Raw genomic sequence first — 22,058 nt, 5'->3', positions numbered from 1 at the left:
GCCAAAAAACTAGAGGAAAAAAGAAACAAGATAGAAATGACAATAACAACGAAATTTAATTAAAAATTAAACAAACTGACAATAAAAAATTAAAGAAATATGGAAAAAAATAAAAGCAGCATTTAAGTATATTAACTAAAATAATATATTATTCTATAGCGCTCAAATCTCAATCATGCTTTCATGTACTCAATGTTATTGAACTGAAATGTCATAATCTCATCAGTTAATGCTAATTAGCAATAAATCAGTGATCAGCAAAAACATTTGCAACAATGATAATAAGTAGAAATGTTACCTGAGCATCAAATCAGCACTAACAATAAACACCTCATCTTTTTACGCCAGTCTACTACAAAAATGATTTGTTTAAAACATACTTGTACGGCATTCAATTAAAACTCTGGTGAGAAGGAAATATTAATCCACTAAAGAAGGTCTTCCACTAAAGCCGATATCTGACATTAATCAGCTGATATCTTAACAGCTTAAAATAACAGTTGTTTTAATACAACATCAGCAAGGTCAAAATACCACGTGCTTGCTAATGTTTGGCAATGAGTGCTGTCCAGATGTCTTTGACAGCATCACCTAAATGTAAGTTGCCTCCCATAAGGGTTTGATACTGACAAAATTCAGAAAAACACACGTCTCATGGCCAGCAAGTTCTTTTCTACAGTACTCCAACTCAAACTGGTCCACGCGTTCCCTCTCTTTCTCTTTGGAGAGGTGAGCTGAGCTGAGCTGGACGGAAGCTTGATGGGAATGAAACCCAAATAAAACCAGTTTTCTGGGAAGCCATTTCACATTCCAGTGAGACCAGAGAGGCTTCCCACCTTCCAGTAAGAGTGTGTGTACAGACCTGTCTGTGGCTGCACCTATTTGCGTGTCTGTGTGTGTTGTGACACTAAGAGACAGAATGTGTGTGTGTGGCTCAGTGCTTTCCCAGCTCATCTCACTCAGTATAACCCTCTGTTTATCGTTCGGCCCATCTCTCTCCCTCTGTTTCTCTCTCCATCCTTCCCCTTCATTCCTTTCCACTGATCTCAGATCCTCATCCTGTCATTTGTCTGGTGTCCATTAGAAAAAGAAGATGTGATGGGAGACAGGCGTTTCTAACGCAACAGATGGCCTTCTTCAAGGCTCCATCAGGAAGCTCACATTAAACAAACCCATTAACTGCCAAGGCAACCTGTCTGCATCCCAACAACACTATTGACCATGAACGATCTCTAAATAATCACATGGCCATCTCTGCGAGCGACCACAAGCTTTCATTTCTGGGGGACGGAGATGAACTGAAGCGTGTGAATGGAGTGAGTCGAAGGGAGTGTCCGGCTGTCCTTGGCTGGTTTAGAGAATCAGACTGGCTTTGACTAGAATTCAGCATTTCAATAAATTACAGAGGGGCCTCTTCACTACCTTACAACTCCACAATCTGGCCTGCCTTCTCTACACATACTCTCTCGGTTTGTAAGTGAAAATTAAAGTAACTTAATAAATATCAATGAGCCATGCTTTCACCACAGGTCATTAGTTACAGTACATTCAAATTATGAATGCCTTGAAAATTAGATTATTGTAGTTGAATGTTGATAAACTGCTGATGTTAAACAGTACAAATGTTTGTTAATGACTAAATGTTCCTTAAAGTCTAACTAATATACACAACCCTTCAAAATGTTTTTAAAAAGGAATGACTGTTTTTATTCAGCAAGGATAAATTAAATTAAACAAGTGACAGTATAAAGTTATTCATACCGATTTTTATTCCAAATACAGTTTTTTTTTTTTTTTTTTAAGTAGAAGAATCCTCAAAATGTATTAAGGTTTCTGTAAAAATATTAAGCAGCACAACAGTTTTCAAAATGATAATTAGAAATGCTACTGGAGCATATTAGAATGATTGCTGAAGGATCATGTGGCACTGAAGGCCGGAGTAAAGGCTGCAAAAATTTACTCACACACAAAATATTGCAAACCCTTAAAAATAGCAACGCAAAATGAAGCATGACATGCCACACAGACAAGGAGACAGCAGAGGTTTTTGAAACAAGGAAGAAAATGATGAACTGGGAATAACTGTTTATTTTACTGCCCTCTAGACATAATGTATCATCAACTCAGTTTAAATAAATTCAAACACATTCTGCTTTTCTGTCTCTCTCACACTCATAAACACACAAATTGTTGGCAGGAGGCAGCGCGTGGACAGATGCAGGGGACCCAAGGGGGTCATCTCCAGGTCAGGAAGTGTGCGGCTGTGGAGCGATGATGGACCCTGCGACTCGAGGTCGCTGGGGGTCGCGCACGTGGGCAGAGAGGAAATGCCAGCCAAGTGGCACCACGCAGGACCACACACGTTCAAACCTTCGGCGAGGAGGAGAGGTGCCATGTTAAACACTCCCTAGTGGAAGAGCTGGACAGAGAAGACATCCGCACTTCTTCAGCTGCTGGACACTTCTCAAGGAGTCTAACCACCGGAGAACACAGCACACGCAAACCTTGGATTAGAGCTCATCTCCGGTCCGACTCCTACTGGGGACTACTTGTCAGTCCGCTAATCCAGTCCTCATAGTTCCTCACAGCAGAGCAGACATTTGGTGGATATTTTCTCCACATGGGACGAAATCCACGGAACAAGGGCATGGCCAATAAGGCTTGATTTGAGGTCTGAGTGCTGCATGTGTAAACACTCGCAATACTTTAAGAAACTCTGGCAGCCTAACAGTCTCTCTCTTTGTCCCACACCCACCATTTCTGAGTGAGAGAAAAGCTCTTACGTGTCTCTCTAATCATCATGAGCCATCGTTCATGCTCATCAAAAATAGAGGGAAGAGAAAGAAAACTAAAAAGGGAAAGATACATGGTGACAGACAGATACTATTTGGTGGGAATCAAAAAGAATGTTTCCGCTTAACATTTTAAATGATTTATTTTACTTTTTGTAAAGAATAAATATTTGGTAGAGGAAAAAAAAAAGTGATTCCACTGCCTAATGATGAGATTATTCTATAATCAATCGCTAATAAACAATATTTTACTAAATTAAAACAACAGGTAAAACTTTAGATTAGGAAACACATTCACTATAAACTTCTTTCCTCAGTAAACCCCTAATTTGCTGCTTATTGATAAGTCAGGTACAGTGGGGAGAAAAAATATTTGATCCCCTGCTGATTTTGTACGTTTGCCCACTGACAAAGAAATGATCAGTCTATAATTTTAATGGTAGGTTTATTTTAACAGTGAGAGACAGAATAAAAACAAAAACAAAAATCCAGAAAAACAAATTTCAAAAAAAGTTATACATTCATTTCCATTATAATGCGTCAAATAAGTATTCAACCCCTTCGCAAAGCATGATTTAGTACTTGGTGGCAAAACCCTTGCTGGCAATAACAGAGGTCAGACGTTTCTTGTAGTTTACCACCAGGTTTGCACACATCTCAGGAGGAATTTTGTCCCACACCTCTGTGCAGATCCTCTCCAAGTCATTAAGGTTTCGAGGCTGACGTTTGGCAACTGGAACCTTCAGCTCCCTCCACAGATTTTCTATGGGATTAAGGTCTGGAGACTGGCTAGGCCACTCCAAGACCTTAATGTGCTTCTTCTTCAGCCACTCCTTTGTTACCTTGGCCGTGTGTTTTGGGTCATTGTCATGCTGGATACCCATCCACGACCCATTTTCAATGCCCTGGATGGCTTCAATGCCCTGCCCGTCCCTTTGATGTGGTGCAGTTGTCCTGTCCCCTTAGCAGAAAAACACCCCCAAAGCATAATGTTTCCACCTCTATGTTTGACAGTGGGGATGGTGTTCTTGGGGTCATAGGCAGCATTCCTCCTCCTCCAAACACGGCAATTTGAGTTGAACCAAAGAGCTAGATTTTGGTCTCATCTGACCACAACACTTTCACCCAGTTCTCCTCTGAATCATTCAGATGTTCATTGGCAAACTTCAGACAGGCCTGTACATATGCTTTCTTGAGCAGGGGGACCTTGCGGGTGCTGCAGGATTTCAGTCCTTCACGGCGTAGTGTGTTACCAATTGTTTTCTTGGTGGAGCCCCAGACCGACGGAGATTGACAGTTATTTTGTGTTTCTTCCATTTGTGAGTAGTCGCACCAACTGTTGTCACCTTCTCACCAAGCTGCTTGGCGATGGTCTTGTAGCCCATTCCAGCCTTTTGTAGGCCTACAATCTTGTCCCTGACATCCTTGGACAGCTCTTTGGTCTTGCCCATGGTGGAGAGTTTGGAATCTGATTGATTGATTGCTTCTGTGGACCGATGTCTTTTATACAGGTAACAAACTGAGATAGCACTCGCTTTAAGAGAGTGCTCCTTATCTCAGCTCCTTACCAAAAGACACCTGGAAGCCAGAAATCTTGCTGATTGATAGGGGATCAAATACTTATTTGACTCATTAAAATGCAAATCAATTTATAACTTTTTACCGTCTCTCACTGTTCAAATAAACCTACCATTAAAATTATAGACTGATCATTTCTTTGTCAGTGGGCAAAATCAGCAGGGGATCAAATAATTTTTACCCCACTGTAGGTGTTCGTAATAGTTATGTTCAGGTTTGGGATAGGGTTAAGGGATCTAGAATATGGCGATGCAGAATTATGCACTAATAAGTGCTTTGCAAGTAGGGTACAACAGGGCTAAAGGCCCACCCTGAGAAAAAGACGTGCTTTTCACTGTGCCTAAAATGTATAATTGCAGAAAAAATATATACGTTGTATTGAACATTAATGGAGCAACAGATTTTGTGTGAAAATAAATCATTCAAGTTGTTTATTTTGTTTAAATCTTATAAATGTATGAGGTGGCAAGGGGGGGCTTTTACACCACACACAGGGTAAAAGGCACACAGTATTGATACAAATACTTCAGCTAATAATGTTAATGTAAATAAAATAATGTAAATAATGTCTAATTTAATACTTGCTCAAAACAATCACTTTAGCAAAGTTTGTACTATTTTCTGCTTATTTTGAAAAATAAAGTAATTACTTTGTTCAATAAATATACTGTCATTAAAATGTTAACATAAAAAATGTTTAAAATACAGAAACAAAATTTTAATAAGTACAGATTCTGAAAGTATTGAAGGAGATCCAATAGTAACAACAAATTATATTTTATTATATGATATGATTAATATCATGTTTTTAAATATGATGGTTTCATTCTAAACATGGTGATTATCTCTAATACGGACACCCAACATAATATATTCAGATATGATATTTACCATCTGAATCTAACCATGTCATGTCAACAAATGGAAAAGTCAGTCATCTATTAATTATCATGTTAATTACTGTGCGCCTTTAGCCCCAACAGCAGGGGCACTTTTTACTCCAAATGCCACACCTTTACATATTCTTTTGTTATTTAAAAACTGTTGCTTAAATTACCTTAAACAAAACTGAAAATCATAAATAAGACCCTTTGTCTCAAAATATATGCACTAATTTTAACGATTCTCATTAGCTACTTAAATCTACATTTTAAAAAACATAAAATTATGTTTTATTAACAAGGTTCGGGAGGAGCATGATCAGATAATCAGTCTGGCCCAGGTGGAGCTCGTCAGCTAATCACCTTAAGCACATCAGGGGCACGTTCAGGTTCACACCGATGCCCAACGCTTTGCTACGGTTTCCGGGTTGAACGACATGTTTCCTGGAAACGGTGTGCAACGGGGTTTGAGATACGTTTTCTCTTGTTTGGTGGGTGTGTCAAAAAAGTCAGCCCAATCAGCAGCAATGTGTACATAAACCACGCGGTATTAAAGAGAGGAAAAAACAAAAAACAAAAAAAAAAACACGCACAATGTGAAGTCATTTAATATGTGTCCGCTGCAGCTCGGTATATGCAACAAATGTTTGGCGTAAGAGTTTTATAGTAGCATAGCATATCAACATGATGATAATGAGTTTGTAAGTAAATGTAATTAACATCTAAATAAATTCTCAAGAGCAAGTATATTGTTTGCACGTTTATTTACATTAAAGGCAAAATAACTGAAATAATAAGAGCACAAGTATAGATCTGGAACTTCTTTAAGTCTGTCTAAATATGTAGTAATTGCAATGTCTTCTGGTCCATATCCTTTCCTCAGGAAGGTGTGCTAGACACTGATTAATGTAACAAAAATACTATACATATTTATATATATTATATTGTATTGTGGAGTGACACTTTCATAAACTTTTCTATGCTCCTCTGATTATATAATGGTAAATATTACAATATCATAGCACAACAACAGTGACCAGCAATAATGATAAGACTAATACTCACAATAAAAATAATAAGGTTATATAGATCATAACACAGTCTCGGAGGTAAGAAGTGGATTATCCTTCACCTGAAATTTATTTTCATCCTGAAATGCGAGGCAAATGTTGGATCACAATAATCAGGAACCACAGTTTCCACAAATCCCTTCACTCGATTGGGATGTTCTCTTTTATTCTGGACGGCAAGGGCAATGACTGTAACATCGAGCGTATTTTGCAGAAATAAAAATGTATTTATACCGATTTTATCAGGCTCTGGAAATTCTTCAAAAAGAACACACAGAGTGATCTTCTCAGCTGCCATAGTTGCAACACTTTCGTCATCAGAACAGGGTGTTCAACGCATCACCGTTTCCGTTTAAAAAACGTTTTGCACTGTTTTTTCGGGGCTGAACGCAGCCCAGGTATATATATACAGCCAACTCACCTCTGTTCTATGACAGTTTTCCAGCATCCCACCTCCACCCCAACTCCTCACTCGTAATCTAAATTCATCCCATTCTTGGGGGGGTTTGTTCTCTGGGTTCGGGCTCTATACCGAGCTCGGAGCCCTCCCTCCGGACAGCACGCCAAATATTGCCCAATCATATTATATGTTAGTGCGAACTCGTGAAATATTAAATCAAGTAGCACAGAATCAACTTTGCACTGCTGCGCGCAATCGCGTCAAAGATCAGACAAATATACACGTGCGTCTTGAAAAGCAAATGTTTTGGAAAGTGCTACGTCACGTTTTTGTGCCATCTAGTGGTTTAGATGAAAATAATATAAAACGCGCCTTTTACCCCGTTGTACCCTACAAATAAACAGACAACATGCTAGTCATATGCATGCTATTAAGCAAATAGTTAATAGTGAATATGTGTTCCCTAATCTAAAGTGTTACCAAACATTTTTTGTAAAGGATGTGTTTAACACTTTTTTCACAGGCAGAATTAATTCAATTCAATATTTGGCCTTAACTGTTAAACAGCTATACCAAACAAAACAAAAATGCAGTAATATTTCATTCTTTAATATTTATACAATTCTACTGACGAACTGCATAATGGACATTTTTATCTACACAATGTCACATAAACAACCAGTCAGAAACTAAACTGATTTAGGTTTCACTGATTTCAATGCGTTAGATTCACACACACAAAAAAAAAAAAAAAAAAGTTTTCACGTAATCTGTTCAGGAATCAGACTACATAGTTGCACTGTATGTTTTCGATTCACTGGAGAGAACTGGCCGATAAGGGTAATTTATTCCATAATCTGACTACACTGTTCATGCTGTAGATTCACTAGTGGATTGAAAAAGTAGTGCAGGACTCGGTCCTAGTATTTTAGTATGTTAGACAACTGTAAATGGTTCTTTATACTTGGAACCTGGTTACTAACCCTAGATTTTACTATAGTAAGTTCAACGTTTGGGACTCGAACTGGATACACAATGTTGTTCTTGAAAAAAAATGTGGTCACAGACATTCATGAGGCTTCACCTTTAACGGCTGAGAGAGTCTTTGCCAGAACGCTGAACACAGAGGGCCCTCTTCTCCTCCAGAGCTCTTCTCATGACCTGTGTGCGCGTGCAGGTATGACTGAAGGCTGCCTGTGTTCATGTACAAAAAAACAACCTTTATCCTGAACTATCCCAATTTACCTCATAACATCAGAGCTGTAAATCATTTGTGCAGCAATGAGGCATACAAACCATCTTCAGGTGAGAAGCATTGTATTGGATCAACTACATCGCAATTTTCACAACTGTAATTTTATCTGACAGATTCAATGCAACTGTGACTTTCTCCAGTGGCATACTCAAAAAAATTCTAAAAAAAAGAGCATTGACAAACTTTTATCCTCCACTTCACATTAAATCTCCCATTAAAAGTGCATTACCTCACCAGTCACTTTCTGTCACGTACCCACTGACTGCACAGAAACGTTATTGTCTTCAGAGGTGAATGTGAAAAAAAGCGTTCACTAATCGCTCTATACATTCAGACAGGGAAAGGTGTGGAAAAATGGTGCAGCCGGTTCCATCTGACTGAGCTTGAAGACGTGCAACCCTTCCCACAGCCTTTAAGAAGGAAAAGAACATGGCGTCTCTGTTTTGTTAATGGGACACAAAGGCACATTCCATCTCCTCAATGCTGAAGGGCTTTACTGAGGCTGAGACAAGAGTGGGCTAATGGCGTGTGGACAGACGGTTAAGGGGGGATATCCCCACTGCACTAAGCCAGTGCACACACTCACATATACACAAGGGAAGTTCATTCAGCCAGCAAGGGGACACCAATAGGCAAGGTAGACTGAAAAGTAGAAAGGGTCAAAAGTAAAGGAGTCATGCGCCGGACTATGAAGGACGTGCCATTGAATCATTAAAAAAGACATTCTTTAAACTTACTGGATAAGAACAAACAAGTAAGAATGTGAAATAGCTAGGAAAATTCCAAAAATATTTTAATATTATCTTATTTTTTCAGTAACACGGCTACTGTACCTTTATGGCGATAAAGTAAATAACAAAAGTCAAACAACAAACAAACAAAAACTATACAAGACATTTACAATCTTAAAAATAAGGGGTTTTTACAATGATGCCATACACACTCCTAAAAATAAAGGTTCCTGATTGGCATTGATAGTTCCATAAAGAAACTTTAACGTCCGTGGAATCTTTCCATTGAACCTTTCAGTCCTTAAAAAAATTTAATTTGTGAAGATCTGATCTACAGAACCTTTTCCCCTATTTAAAAATCTTTTATGGAATGAAAAGTTTCCATGGATGATAAAAGTTCCTCAAGGAACCATATGTAAGAATAAAGAACCTTTATTTTTAAGCATGAAAGAATAATACAAGACAAATTCTAAAATACATGCAGGTAATACTTTTTCAAAAACACCAGTTACACATCTCGCTCTCCCTCTATACAACATAACAGACACATGTTTATGAGGTGCTTGTTAAAACATTATGAAGGCCATCTGATCGAAAGCAGAATGTAATAAGCTATGAACCACTTGCAGTGGGAGTTAAGTATATAGTTACATCCGCCCATACAGCACAGTCAAGGTCAAAGTTTCCCTGGTGTGGAGCGATACTACAGTGCATATTTGTTTCTTAAGCCGGTGCTAAGTCTCTCGCTTGCCCTGCTCCGATACTCCGCCTAAACAGAGAATGATTAACCTGAAGCATTGCGCAACAACCTGTTGAAGTGAGCAAACTACATTAACCCCACAAGACTGAGAGCTGCTATCTGGACTGGGAGAATAATGATCAACCAGACTGTGCCTACTCTCTTTCTCTCACACTTTTACCTCCCTTTCTTTTTCTCAGACCTTTCGAATGCTGATATACTCCAACATATTTTTCTTTGTCACTTTACCAGTTTTTAAACTTCAACTCCCTCCCTCGATTGTCCTTTCTCTCGCTAATTCTTCAATGCTGTTCTTCTTTGCGGGAGAGACAGTGTGGCGACAGCTGAAGGCAACCCAGAGGACAGGCAGAGAGAACTGCCCTACTATTATCAATTACATAAATAAATACCAGAAATGCAGTTAAGCGTGCAGCAGGCCAACGCAGCCGGATGCAGCAATGTGGCTGGAACGGTGGCAGCGCATTTCACAGCTCATGACTGTTACCGCACAGACTGACTGACAGATGTCCCGTCATCTGCTCAGCATCACTTGTGGATTGATCGTGCATTTTTAGCAAACAAAACGGGGCTGTGCTAAAACACAAACTGTTGACACTTTCATCACTAACATAGCTTTCAGAATAACCAGTATCTCTACTATCATACAATATTGTAATAGTCTTTAAAATTGCATTGAAGCAGATGTAGCAACAAATCTTTTTTCCACATTGTGATGTACATCCGAGTGTAGCGGATTATCAAAATAAAAAAATACATGCAACCTCTAAAAAAATCAAATACAATATGGCCTGCTGGCAATTTATTTATTTTTTTTCATACTGGTCAAATAAGCACACCAGTGTGATTTTTATAATGATAAAGCTGCCTAACAAAATGTTTAAAAAAATAAAAATAAAGACGACAAAAAAAATAAAAGAACCGGGAGTGTTAGCATCCTGCTGATGCCTATACATGCAGCCCCCCTATTTGCATATAATTCACTGATATCCAAGATGGCCACTGCCACCACTAGTGTTAACTCTGTGGCTTTATTTCTGGCTTTATCGCTTCTCCAGACTGGACTTAGCTTTGGCGTTGGGTTACACGCTCCAGCTTGGCAGAGATATTTCGAGAGCCCGGTCAAGCTGTTTTCTAAATGTATGGGCTCCAAGAGAGAGCTGCAGAATAAACACTTGTCTCCAGACACGCTTCTAAACACTTTGGCAGAAAAGTACCATACTTAATCACAACAGAGTGAAAACACAACAAATGCTGGTAAAGTGTAATGAGGTGAGGGACGTGATTCACGCGTGCCACAGACAGCGGGCTCTGGCTCAGGCCAGCAATAAACCAGTCTTTCTGTACTAAGACAGATGGAAAAACTTGCGGGATAAAAAGTTCTCAAAGTCAACCAGGGAGAAATCAAACTATGCAGTTGATGCGAGTGCTCCATTGATACAAACCAAAGGAGTCAGCTTCAAGAATTTAGGCCCATTCACACCAAGGATGCCAACTATAACGATAACTATAAAGTTTTAATAATCATCCTAATTCTATAAGAATACAGTAGTCAACACCCCAGCTGTAATAAAAACAACACAGAGAAACGATAGCATTAAAATAATTTTCCCTGCTGATGAACAAGTAAAACATTGACGGCCAATCAGAATTCACCTGACTTTAAAGGGTTAGAGCATTTAATGTGGCAGACGGCATAACTGCAGCTCATGCTTATACTAAAAAAAAAAATGCATTCGTGTGGACACTAATATAGTTAAACTTACAGTTATCGTTCATGGTAAAAGTCACAGCTTGACAGTATACTTAGACACACTTTAAGTTTTATTACTGTAAGAGAATTATCAGCAAATCCATTAAGTTATTTAAAAATGAAGAAAATATAACGGTAAAAAAAGAATTCAGAAAGAGATAATACTAGTGTCCGTTATGCCCTCTAAAATTCAGCAGCAGATTGCTTAGAAAAAGAAATACATTTATGGAAAGCACTATTCATAGAAAAGCACCCCAACTCACCTCAAAATATAAATAACTGGCACAATATCTACCCTTTTATGCTGCATGGGTTTAAAAGCAGGCCGGTGAGGTTTTAAAGGCTGACTATATTTAATAATGGATGAGCAGCCCTCTCTATATTACCAGTTTGGGTCATAGAGAATTTAGTCTGTTACATTCACACAAAGTACCCAAAAGCGGCCCAAGATGGACTTTGAGCTACAACGCAAAAAACCTCGCCAATGAATCTCAGTCTGAAAACAACTGCCAGACTTATTCACACAAGACACATTTAGCTTAATGTAATAATCATACTTCTCAATATGGATTTTCACTTCTAATTTTTAATATTTTGTTACAGTTTTTCTAACTGCTATCCTGCGAATAAAACTGAGTGTAGCCTACGCAGATGTGTTTCTGAGTCACAGTTACAGTTTATTATGATTTAATATTACATGATCTTACTCACTTGATGTCTGAAAACAATTTAAGACAAGTTATTGTTAGTTTACTTAACTGCATAAATTACATGTGTCATTATTTCAGGGGATTCGTTATAGAAACATGTAAAATGTAACAGGGACATTGCAAGGACAGTTTTGAAAAGAGAACCAAACATTTCTAGCGTCAAACATATATTATGCACTTGTTCCCAGCATGCACTTGATTGTTAACAGTTACTGTGGTGACTTACAGGTAATAAGTGAAAGCGCTGAGGCCGGTGGGGACGGTGGTCAGTCCTCGTCCAGAGCAGTCCGCTCCTCCGTCTTCATCGCAGCGGCACAGCGGAGAGCATGTGGCCGGAGTGGACTGTCCCTCTCCCGCAGCAGCAGCAGCACAACCCCACAACCCCAGCATGAGCATCCGGGTGGCCAGAAATGCCATTATTCTCCTCCTTTCGACCCAAAAGCCCCTCGAAGGAAACGCGTGGTGCTTGTTTCGCCAGCAAACAGAGATGTTGATAGCTCCTTGAACCTAAGAACAAGTACGATATCAGACTCTGAATTCGCTGGGCTTGATCAGATTTAGACATGATGTGGGCGAGTCAACGGACTAAAATTAAGCCACAACATGTCTTATTGTTGTGAGTGCCCCAAAAGAAACGTTATGCTACCTGCTTTTCTTTCAGCCATGCTCGGTGTAAATAAGTGCTCTTACCTAATGCCCGCGAACGATAGGCAGGTCGGGCCAGTCTACGGTCATTCTGCGAGCCTCACACCTCCAAAAACACACAAAATAAACACCTTTAGCTTGGATTCCCGGGTCTAAACAAACGGGGCTCCAGATTGCCCTGATTCGCTAAGCGTCCGCTTCTAGGAAAACACTCACAAAACCGCGACGAACCACGGCGGTTACAACAGTATTTTCACTCGCTCTCTGATTTGTTTCCTGTAGAAAACACGGTCAGCTCTCAGTCGAGCCTCACGTTGTTTCTTCTTCTTTTTCTTCTTCCTCCTCCTCCTCTCTCTGTTTCCCTGCAGGACAGCCAGTGAGGTGCTGAATATGTTAATACATACCTACATATTAATGATTTCTCGAGGTCAGCTATATAGAATGAAACTCAAGGCCGAAAACTTCACTATTTGCACGTGGCAAGAAACAGATTTAATAATCATTTGAAAAATCTGAAAAAACAAACAGGCGTAAAACTACAGGCTATGTTTAGGTTAGTAGGCTATTCATACCCTTTGTTGCAGAGTAATAAAAATATTGTCATATTGGACATAAATAGCGTTGTAGTTGTCCTCTGTGACTCAATAAAACAACGTTATCATTTCTAGGTAAAACTTCAACAGTTAAAAGCTCTTTATTCACCTGCAGAAATGTAGCTGTGGGGAAAAAAGGTTTGAGATAATTCAAGAGTAATCAGGAAAAGAGTACAAAATCAGTCAATTCCAGCTGAAATTCCAATTTGTTACATTTCAGAAAACCACCCCAAGGTTGTTAAACAAAGCACAACTGAAAGAAAGAAAAAGGCTGTATAAAAACAAGCAGTTAAACAGTTCAGTAGCTAAGAACAGAGAATAGTTGCATTTAGATTTATGCATGTTTTTTTTTTTTTTTTTTTGTCAAAGGGACCAACAGTAGGCTACATTAAAGGTACATTTGATCAGTGCTTGCTTTCCATGCATGGGAATCAAACCAGTAACCTTGACTTGGGTAGCGCCATGCTCTTCTGTTTCAGCTAGAGAAAGGAAAAGATGCACCAGTCAACCATACTGCATAACACTGGCCTGCATAGAGTGTGTTCCCAAAAAAGCCACTTCTCAAATGCTCTCAAAAAGCATAAAAATGACCTAGCTGCTATATGGGAAAAGTTATGTGTGACCAAAATAGATAGAGAGCCAAGTCTTACGTGTAAACACAGATAACAGTTAATAAGTATTATTAAATTCTGTAAAAGATTTTATGAATATTGCATAAATTATCAAGATGATTAAGTCAACAATAATTTGAAAACAAAAATGTATTCATAAACTATAGCAGACACCTTTACCTAATTACAAATGAGAAAAAACACATAACTTCACAGCACATCCAAAAGCAGTATCACAATAATAATTTTCAGGAGATTACAAAAGCTAGAGCATGTGTATACTTATAAAAATAGAGATTTTAATAAGAATTCAAAGTCTTGTGTGCAGCATAAACATTAAAAATCAAGTTGCTTTCAAAGTGCTTTAACATATCAGAGGGAACATGCAGAATCTGTAATTCAGTGAAATGACTAAATACTTTTGCAAGGTATTGTATATTTAAAACCATCATTTGCAGATATTTACAGTAATATTTCTCCATTTGGACTCTCCAAAGTTTAAACTTTTAAGTCCTATTTGAAAAGGCCAAGAGAATACAATATACACTCTACCCATTCTGGCTGCATATTAGCACAAACTGTCTGTGATAACAGAAGAGAAAGACTGTTTGCGTCTGCCAATACTCCTGTTTTTCTCAGCTTTATAAGCCATATAAAGGTTTCATAAATGTCTGCACAGTTACACACATTGCTGCACCACCCATGGGATTGCATGGCACTGACTCATAAACTAAGAGGGTAAAAGCAGAGAGACAGAGAAAAAAAAAATTGTTTAATGTTTTGACCAGAGTGCGTGTGCTTTGTGAGTTCTTCCATGTTACCTCCTCGATACAAGCTCTACTCCACTGACGTCAGGTTTATCTGAAATCACTAAAGTTTGCTTTTATAGGCAGACATTTGTCCAGACTGTAGCTCTTTATCTTATCTGCCAAACGCTACGCCTCACACCATTATCATTCTATTGCATTTGACTATGTTATTTTGCAGTGTTTTATCACAATTTCTGTTATGCCCAGATGCCTACAGGGTCAGATTTTTCCATGGAGCTGCATTTAACCTTACATAGACCAAAAGTAAACACAAAAACTACAAATGGTCTAAAGTGAACTTACACTCCTCTCACAATAAAATTAAATCTTCCCATACCGCTAACATACCCTGGCAAATGAATGTTTTGTTTGTAGTATATGTTTTGATGTTCATCACTAATAGAGGTATGTCTGCTTTGGGTATGTGGATAATTATAAAGTGTGTTGAATTCATTTGCTCTGTATGTCAGCAGCCACCATCAAGTTTGCATGTTTGGGAAACAGATGAGCACTGGAGCTCCTCCAGCTCCTGTCAAAACCTGTCATCACTTTATTTAATTGATTGTGTGAGTATGGAAATATGACATACCTAGGATAATTGAGCGCCTATCGGTTACACAAGATCAATTCATAGAGGCAGTAATATTGTCATTTTGATGCAGGGGTTCAATCTGATTGTCGATATGTGCAGCAGCAGCGATCTCAGTTCCCAAGGGCAGGAAGGGCCCACGAGGCAATGGGTTTTCATGCAAATACAATTTGCATTAGCAACAGTGACAGCTGACCAGTGAAAAGGCACTTGTGCAACCTGTTGTGATAGATGGCCCAAAGAGGAAATGACATGGGTGAGAGCACATTTGAATGGCACATATCAAGATCCCACTGCAAATAGACAGTGACTATCAAAACAGGGTTATCAAAGCTGTGACTGGGGAGAGGGAGATACAGACACAAAAAACAGTATGATCAACTATTATTGTCATAACAATTTAATTGTAAAGAAGAAAACAGATAATGTGGGAAAAAAGAAAGACAGAATCTGATTTAGTGACAGACAGAGAGGGTAGGTGTAAATAAATAATGAGATATAAGTATTACAAAAAACTGAGATCAATTTGACAGTAGCTTTCTACATTTGGCTGTATTTGATCATTATTTTCATCATAGTTTTATTTTTATTTTCATTTTTTTAAATGGTTAAAAAATGCATTATGTTACATTGTATAAATACAATAAAACAAGTCATTAACTATTCCTATGATTGATAGCAAGAAAGCCAGATACTGTAGTTTCTTCAAAACGCCATGTCGCACACAATCTTAGACAGTATGTGGAATTATAAAATACAAAAATTTACTATTCTTCATGAAAAAAACAATTTTTTCATAGTAATATTAAATGGGCTAAATAAATTAAATTATGACATAAATTCACAAAAATAATGACATCCAAAATTCACAAAAACTAGTAAAACCTCTTCAAACAGATAATAGTTGAAACCCTACTTCTGTCCTGACTATTATTCAGATTTTAACATTAGAAGAAATTATCAAGATGATTAATAAACAAGAGTATCAACATTTATATTTATTAATTATGCAGATATTTTTATCCAGTGCAAATTATTGAGGAGGAAATATACACAATTCACAACACATCCACAAAGCAGTATCACAATAGGCCTATTCAATTTCAGGTCCAAAGAGAGAGAGAGAGAGAGAGAGAGGGACAATAAGATAGCTCTGAACATTCAGTTTTCATGACTTGTTGAAAGCAAAAGTAAAACATCTTTAAGTTTTGATTTTATGTTTAAAATGTATTAAATATGGAATTGCCTTGACATGCTTAGCAACAGTTATTGTAGAATGGACCCTATTCAAAATACGTGTAATGCTAAGAGACGGGCAGGCTAAAAGTAAGGCTTAGATATCAATGATCATTCCATCTAGCAAAACTCGAGATCAGTTTATTAAGTGATCATTTATCGCCATCTGCTGTTTAAATTCAAAACTGCATGTTGGGATTGACGTTTCATCCAACATTTAAGTGCAGCGGAAGTGGAAACACTGACACTCAGTGGTAGCATGAAACAGGGCTTTTCAAACTTTACAATGCTAAAGACAACAGAGTACAAAAGGGATTTTTCTTTTTCCAAAACAGCTTACAGACCATTTTGCCTTACAACAAACAAATAGGCAAGGTGCAAACATAAAACATCTGAAAATTTGAGTATTCTGAAAATTTGTGGAGGAACCCCCCCCCCCCCCCCCTCCCCCCCCCCCCCAAAAAACCCTGAGTTAATCTCTAAATGAGTTCCCAGCATAACATATTTAGTATACACATGTTTGCATATGCACACAGTTCAACTGCTTTTCCCACCTACACCAACAATCTGCTTCTACAAGCACTTAATCAAAATGTAGAAATACCCAATAGTGTCAATCAAACTGCACCACAACCACTACTCAAATCCTAACAACTAAATACATTTCCTGAAATCCAGATCCTTAAAAGGCACAGCGGATGCCAACACAGCCACCCCATCACGTTCTTCTGGCAAACTGTCTTGGCATTAACCATACCAAACCACAAACCACTACACACTCTGCCCGTCAGGGCAACTACAAATTATGATGCATTTGTGATTAGTTCAAAGTGTTGCCATGTGCTACTGATCACAGAGAGTGTACCGCCCATTATGAGAGTCAACCGCAAGACACTACATGTCATTGAGATGCAAACCCACACTCAGCAGCCACATCAATGTGGCAATAGACAGTAGCAGGAATTCTAGAAGTCAAAACCATTGTCATTTAGCACTGAAAGCATGAGCCAGCACACTGTCAATGGCAAACATAGCTGTTAAGTTTAAAAGCATCTTTAACATAAACAAAGCATAAAAATACATTTAGAAATACCTTTACATTAGGGAAAGGGAAATGGTGTGTGGCCAAGTATGGTGACCCATACTCAGAATTTGTGCACGCATTTAACCCATCCAAGTGTACACACAGTAGTGAACATATACCCAGAGCAGTGGGCAGCCTTTGCTGCGGTGCCCGGGGAGCAGTTGGGGGTCCGGTGCCTTGCTCAAGGGTCTCACCTCAGTCATGGTATTGAGGGAGGAGAGAGTGTTGGTTATTCACCCCCCTGCAATCCCTGCTGGATCTGAGACTTGAACCCACGACCCTCGGGTTACAAGTCCAACTCTCTATCCAGTAGGCCACGACTGCCCATATTATTAGCATATTTGAATTTTAGTGATCTTTTACTTCATCACAACACATTTAAAAACAATTTATCTTACTTCTTACTCCATTACATTTAATTAATTAAAAAAAAAAAAAAACATATTGAGAGTGGCTCCATAAATAGCATAATAATATGCATAATAGCAATGTCTGATTCACAAATTAATCACTCTTTTGCTCAATTCTTTTTGATGAACATCACAAATTACTACACTTTTTTGGTGATTTGGACTGATCTGTTTAGGGCCGCTGCAGAATACTTGCTGCTGCTACTTCCCTACTATGTAGTTGACATGTAGTTACAAAGTTACTTATAGTTAGTAGAATGTCTAAAGTGGACTATCAAAATAAAGTGTAACCTGTATTTCAAATACATTTTAGTATATTTATTTTTCCTCAAGGTTTATACTGAATTAAAGAAACAAAATAAATATGCACTAATTAAATAGAATGAATGATTGATCCCTTATTTTTAATATTCATAGGCTACTTATAATTATACATTTGCTGGAGTAATATTTTATTAGAGTAAATGCATTTTAACTCAAGTACACAATTTGTGTACTTTGCATGCATGAACTTACAGGGATGAGTGTGAGATTTGTATGCATGTCTGGTCTTGCAGCACCTCATGCCGCTCTCGTTCTCATTTCATCTGTCTCTCACTCTTTCTCTATTTTTTCCCCAGTCTCTCTGGGCCTGATCAACAGCAAGCAGTTGAGTAATCAGAAATAAACCCCTCAGCATGCTACATTCTTCACGTCGGATAAATCCATCTCCTCCGTTCCCCACATTTAATCCCCATCATCCTGCTTCATTCTTCCCTCCTCCTGTCCCATCCATCCTGAATGTCTCAAATCAGCAGAAGCATCAAGAGATGTGACTGACATATCTGAACTGTTTATACTGTATGTCCTACGAATACAGAGAATTATTGCCCAAAGACAGCAGAAGTTTATGATCAAAGCTAGAAAATATGTAATGATGTTTGGAAAAGCTGAAAAATTCAAGCATCGGAGCGTCCGGTCCTAGATGGCGCTCATTCGCTTCTCAAACACAAGCACCCTTGAAACAGCGCAAGATGTTTGACAGATGTGTAAGACAGACAGTCAGACCATGTCATATCCTCACAGAGCTGTCATTGTCTCCAGCCTGGCGATGGGGAATTTGAGGACATATCAGAGACAGAGCAAGGCAGAAATGAACAATTACATGTCAGACATAAGAGCCTTTCAAATCACGCTGTTAAAAATTTCAAAAGGAGGAGAATGGCCATAAAAGTAGCTGACCACAGAACACTTGTCACATTACTCAGCAGACATTATGCAAATATACTTCATCAGGCACTGCAGTCATGTTGGTTCCTTCTCTGTCTTCTGCTCTCCTCCAAGACACAAATGAATGAGGCCATTGAAGGAACTGCTGTTGGCTGTATGACAAAGAGATGTTGTGCACATTTTGTGTTTCTCAGTCACCAATTATCTCATTCTTAAGACCATTAGTAAATGTTATTAACCTAGATTCGGTTTCCAAGGGAACAAAACACTGATTGAAATGTCAGAGAACTTTTTGAAGTCAATTATCTTAGGATAAATAGCTATTATTGTCACAATTATAACTAAAAGATGATGTTTTAAGTTTTTTAACTTGGTCATGGGACTGACACCAAGAGTTGTGCTGTCAGTTATGTCTCTGTTGTCTGGCAGATAAAGCAGCCCTTCATCTCTTCTTGTGGTGGACTTGCTGAAACACTCACCCGAATCGCTTCAAAGCATGACTGTAAAGCCTTTAGAACTTGTCAACAAGCGTCTGGAATACTTGGAGTGGGTATGTTTTATGAGTGTGACTTCAGTGCCCTTGCACTGGCTGTTTGATGCTCAGTACAGTGTGAAGGCACACTGAACAAAAAATTCACACAGAAATTCCTGATAAATTTCACAGTGAATAATACTAATAAAAAAACCCAACAAGTTACATTTAATTAAACTTGAAATTTGGAAGTAGTTTTGTTCAGTCATAAGTAAAGACTCACGTATGCGAATTAAATTGATTGGGCACAATAAATGAACTCAATTCTGCTCTTCATGTCACTGACCCTCGACCCAAGCAAGTTAGATTTTGCAGCGTATAATGTAAATGCACTGCTATTTTGGGAATGCAAAGGATTAGACATTATAAATAGGTGTGGGAGAATGAATGGATTATCTTTAACTCCCACATCCATCAAAATGAACTGATCTTTGTACCAGACTGTGAGAAATCTTTTCAATGGTGTAAGAGGTGTACAAGCACCTGAACACTTTCTGTGTTGTGTAATCCTGTGTGAATTGTTATTCTCTGTCTGATGATAACCTTGGACATGTTTCCTGAAGACTTAAAGTAGAATGTTAGTCGCAAACAAGCAGTACTTCATCTTAATGGCATGTTTCCCATAAGTGTTATTGTTTAAAGTAGCATATAGAAATCTTCTTAAATTAATGAGAACCAAGGACCAATTGCAAGCCTATTATTTGCAATTTAAACAGATGCTTTAACAGAGTAATAGGAATAGCAATAAATCATATTAATGCATTTTGATCATTGCACACTATTGTCAGGATCCTACCCTGACAGTCTTGTCTGTCTTGTCCCTGTTCAATGTTTCTTTGTTTGTTTTGTGTCTGAGCACATGGCTCTGTCTCTGTTTGTGTTTGCCACGTGCTCCTCTAGTCCAACCTCCCTCTTTCCCATGGTCACGCCCCCTTGTTTAGTCCTTGTCTAGTCCTTGCTTTCTTGATTGTGTTCACCTGATCCTTGTGTGCTCTGCTGCTTTATATTGTGTTCCTTTCCCTTGTGTCTCGGCTGGTTTGTTTTGGTGTTTACCTGTTTCTTGGTCCTAGAGTATATCCTTTGATCTTGCTCAAGTGGGTTTTTTTTTTATCTCATATCTTGTTATCCTATATCCTCAGTTCCTTTTTGTTTTCTCTAGTTCTGTCTAGTTCTTGTTTTTTTTTATTGTGCATTATCTAGTTTTGTTTTCTCTTTGGATTAAATTTTCTTTTGTCTGTCTTGTGTCGTTGTGTTGTCTTGAGTCTTGTCTTGTTTGTTATCGTGTTTTGCCCTGTCCTGCCCTTTACCCAGATTCCCTGGCCTCTGACCCCTACTACCTGGAAGCAGCTCTCCACTCTCACGAGTCAGGCCTTTGGTTCTGTGAGTCACTACCTGGCGGCTAGACTGGTGCGACTTCTGAGATTCACTTCAAGCTACGGGGTCCCTGTCTTCCTGCCTTCCTCTGGAGCTGCTGCCTCCGTGTTTGAGTCCGCTGCCACCTTGGACAGGCTCAGTGGTCATCCCTCCTGCCTGTATCGTGTTGTCTGCCCTGCCCCTCAGTTTGGACTGATTCACTTCTCACTCTCCCTGCTGTTTCTAGTCAACGTCTTGTCAATAAACCACCATTGTCCGCTCATTTGCATCTGGGTCCCATTTCTTGCAGATCCCTGACAACTATGTCATGGAATTAAAAGTTTTTGTTCAACCAACCATGGCATTAGTATTCAAATATGTCAGATATTGTGACCATTTTCTGTGACAACACTGTCCTCTACAAGTAAACTAACAAAATATTTCATATAATTTAAAGAAATCAAAACTGCACAAAGCAGATGCGTTTTATTTTTATTTATTTTATTAACATTAATAAAATAGTAACCCATGTTTGGGTTATTTTGCAATAATGACTGACTGCACATAATCCCTTAAGTAAATCAAACTGGTTTCAGAAACAGTCTCAAGAGTGTTAAGATGATCTTAAGCATGATTCACATTGTTGTCAGGAAACCCAGCTATGTTACAAAGTGTAACTTTTGTATTCACTCTGAACAAGCAAGTGACGAGTGACTGCTAAATTCTATAAATTACACTGGCAGACAAATTATTAGCTTTTATAATTTTTAAAAAAAGATGAGAAATCGTTTTAAAATACCCTTTTCTTTTAACTATGTGGAACTGTTATGTTGGTGACATCATAACTGCTAGTTTGCATTAATCATAAACAAGCCTAAGGTATTCAGAGTTTAGAAACTGTGCAAGGTGTTCAAATACCAATTATCACGACAAAGGAATTTTATAGGTGTTTGCAGATTATCCACTTTTTTTCCTCTAATGCACCACATCTATAATCATCTAGCAGCCTGTGTGTGAAGCACTGTGTTTGGTGTGAGGGTAGAGGAGCACAGAGAAATAA

At 38.4% G+C, this 22,058-nt stretch overlaps 1 protein-coding gene across 2 annotated transcripts in view; it reads right to left on the bottom strand.

The window, feature by feature from the left end:
- Window positions 1-13,690, bottom strand: part of LOC306887001 (leucine-rich repeat-containing G-protein coupled receptor 4) — a 48,988-nt gene extending 35,298 nt beyond the window's left edge. Inside the window, exons 1-3 of one of the 2 annotated variants that reach the window (XM_079444449.1) lie at window positions 12,789-13,690; window positions 12,618-12,678; window positions 12,154-12,434 (exon numbers count right to left, since the gene is read on the bottom strand). In XM_079444449.1, the coding sequence (XP_079300575.1) occupies window positions 12,154-12,344 (191 nt within the window). In that variant the 5' untranslated portion in view covers window positions 12,345-12,434; window positions 12,618-12,678; window positions 12,789-13,690. Of the gene's footprint in view, window positions 1-12,153; window positions 12,435-12,617 lie in introns of both variants that reach the window. The other variant, XM_079444448.1, reaches the window with a different exon arrangement.
- Between the last annotated feature and the right edge of the window lie 8,368 nt (window positions 13,691-22,058).

The sequence above is a fragment of the Barbus barbus genome (genome assembly GCF_936440315.1).
Source record: "Barbus barbus genome assembly, chromosome: 2".
NCBI lineage: Eukaryota > Metazoa > Chordata > Actinopteri > Cypriniformes > Cyprinidae > Barbus > Barbus barbus.
This window is presented reverse-complemented; position numbering and strand designations above follow the sequence as displayed.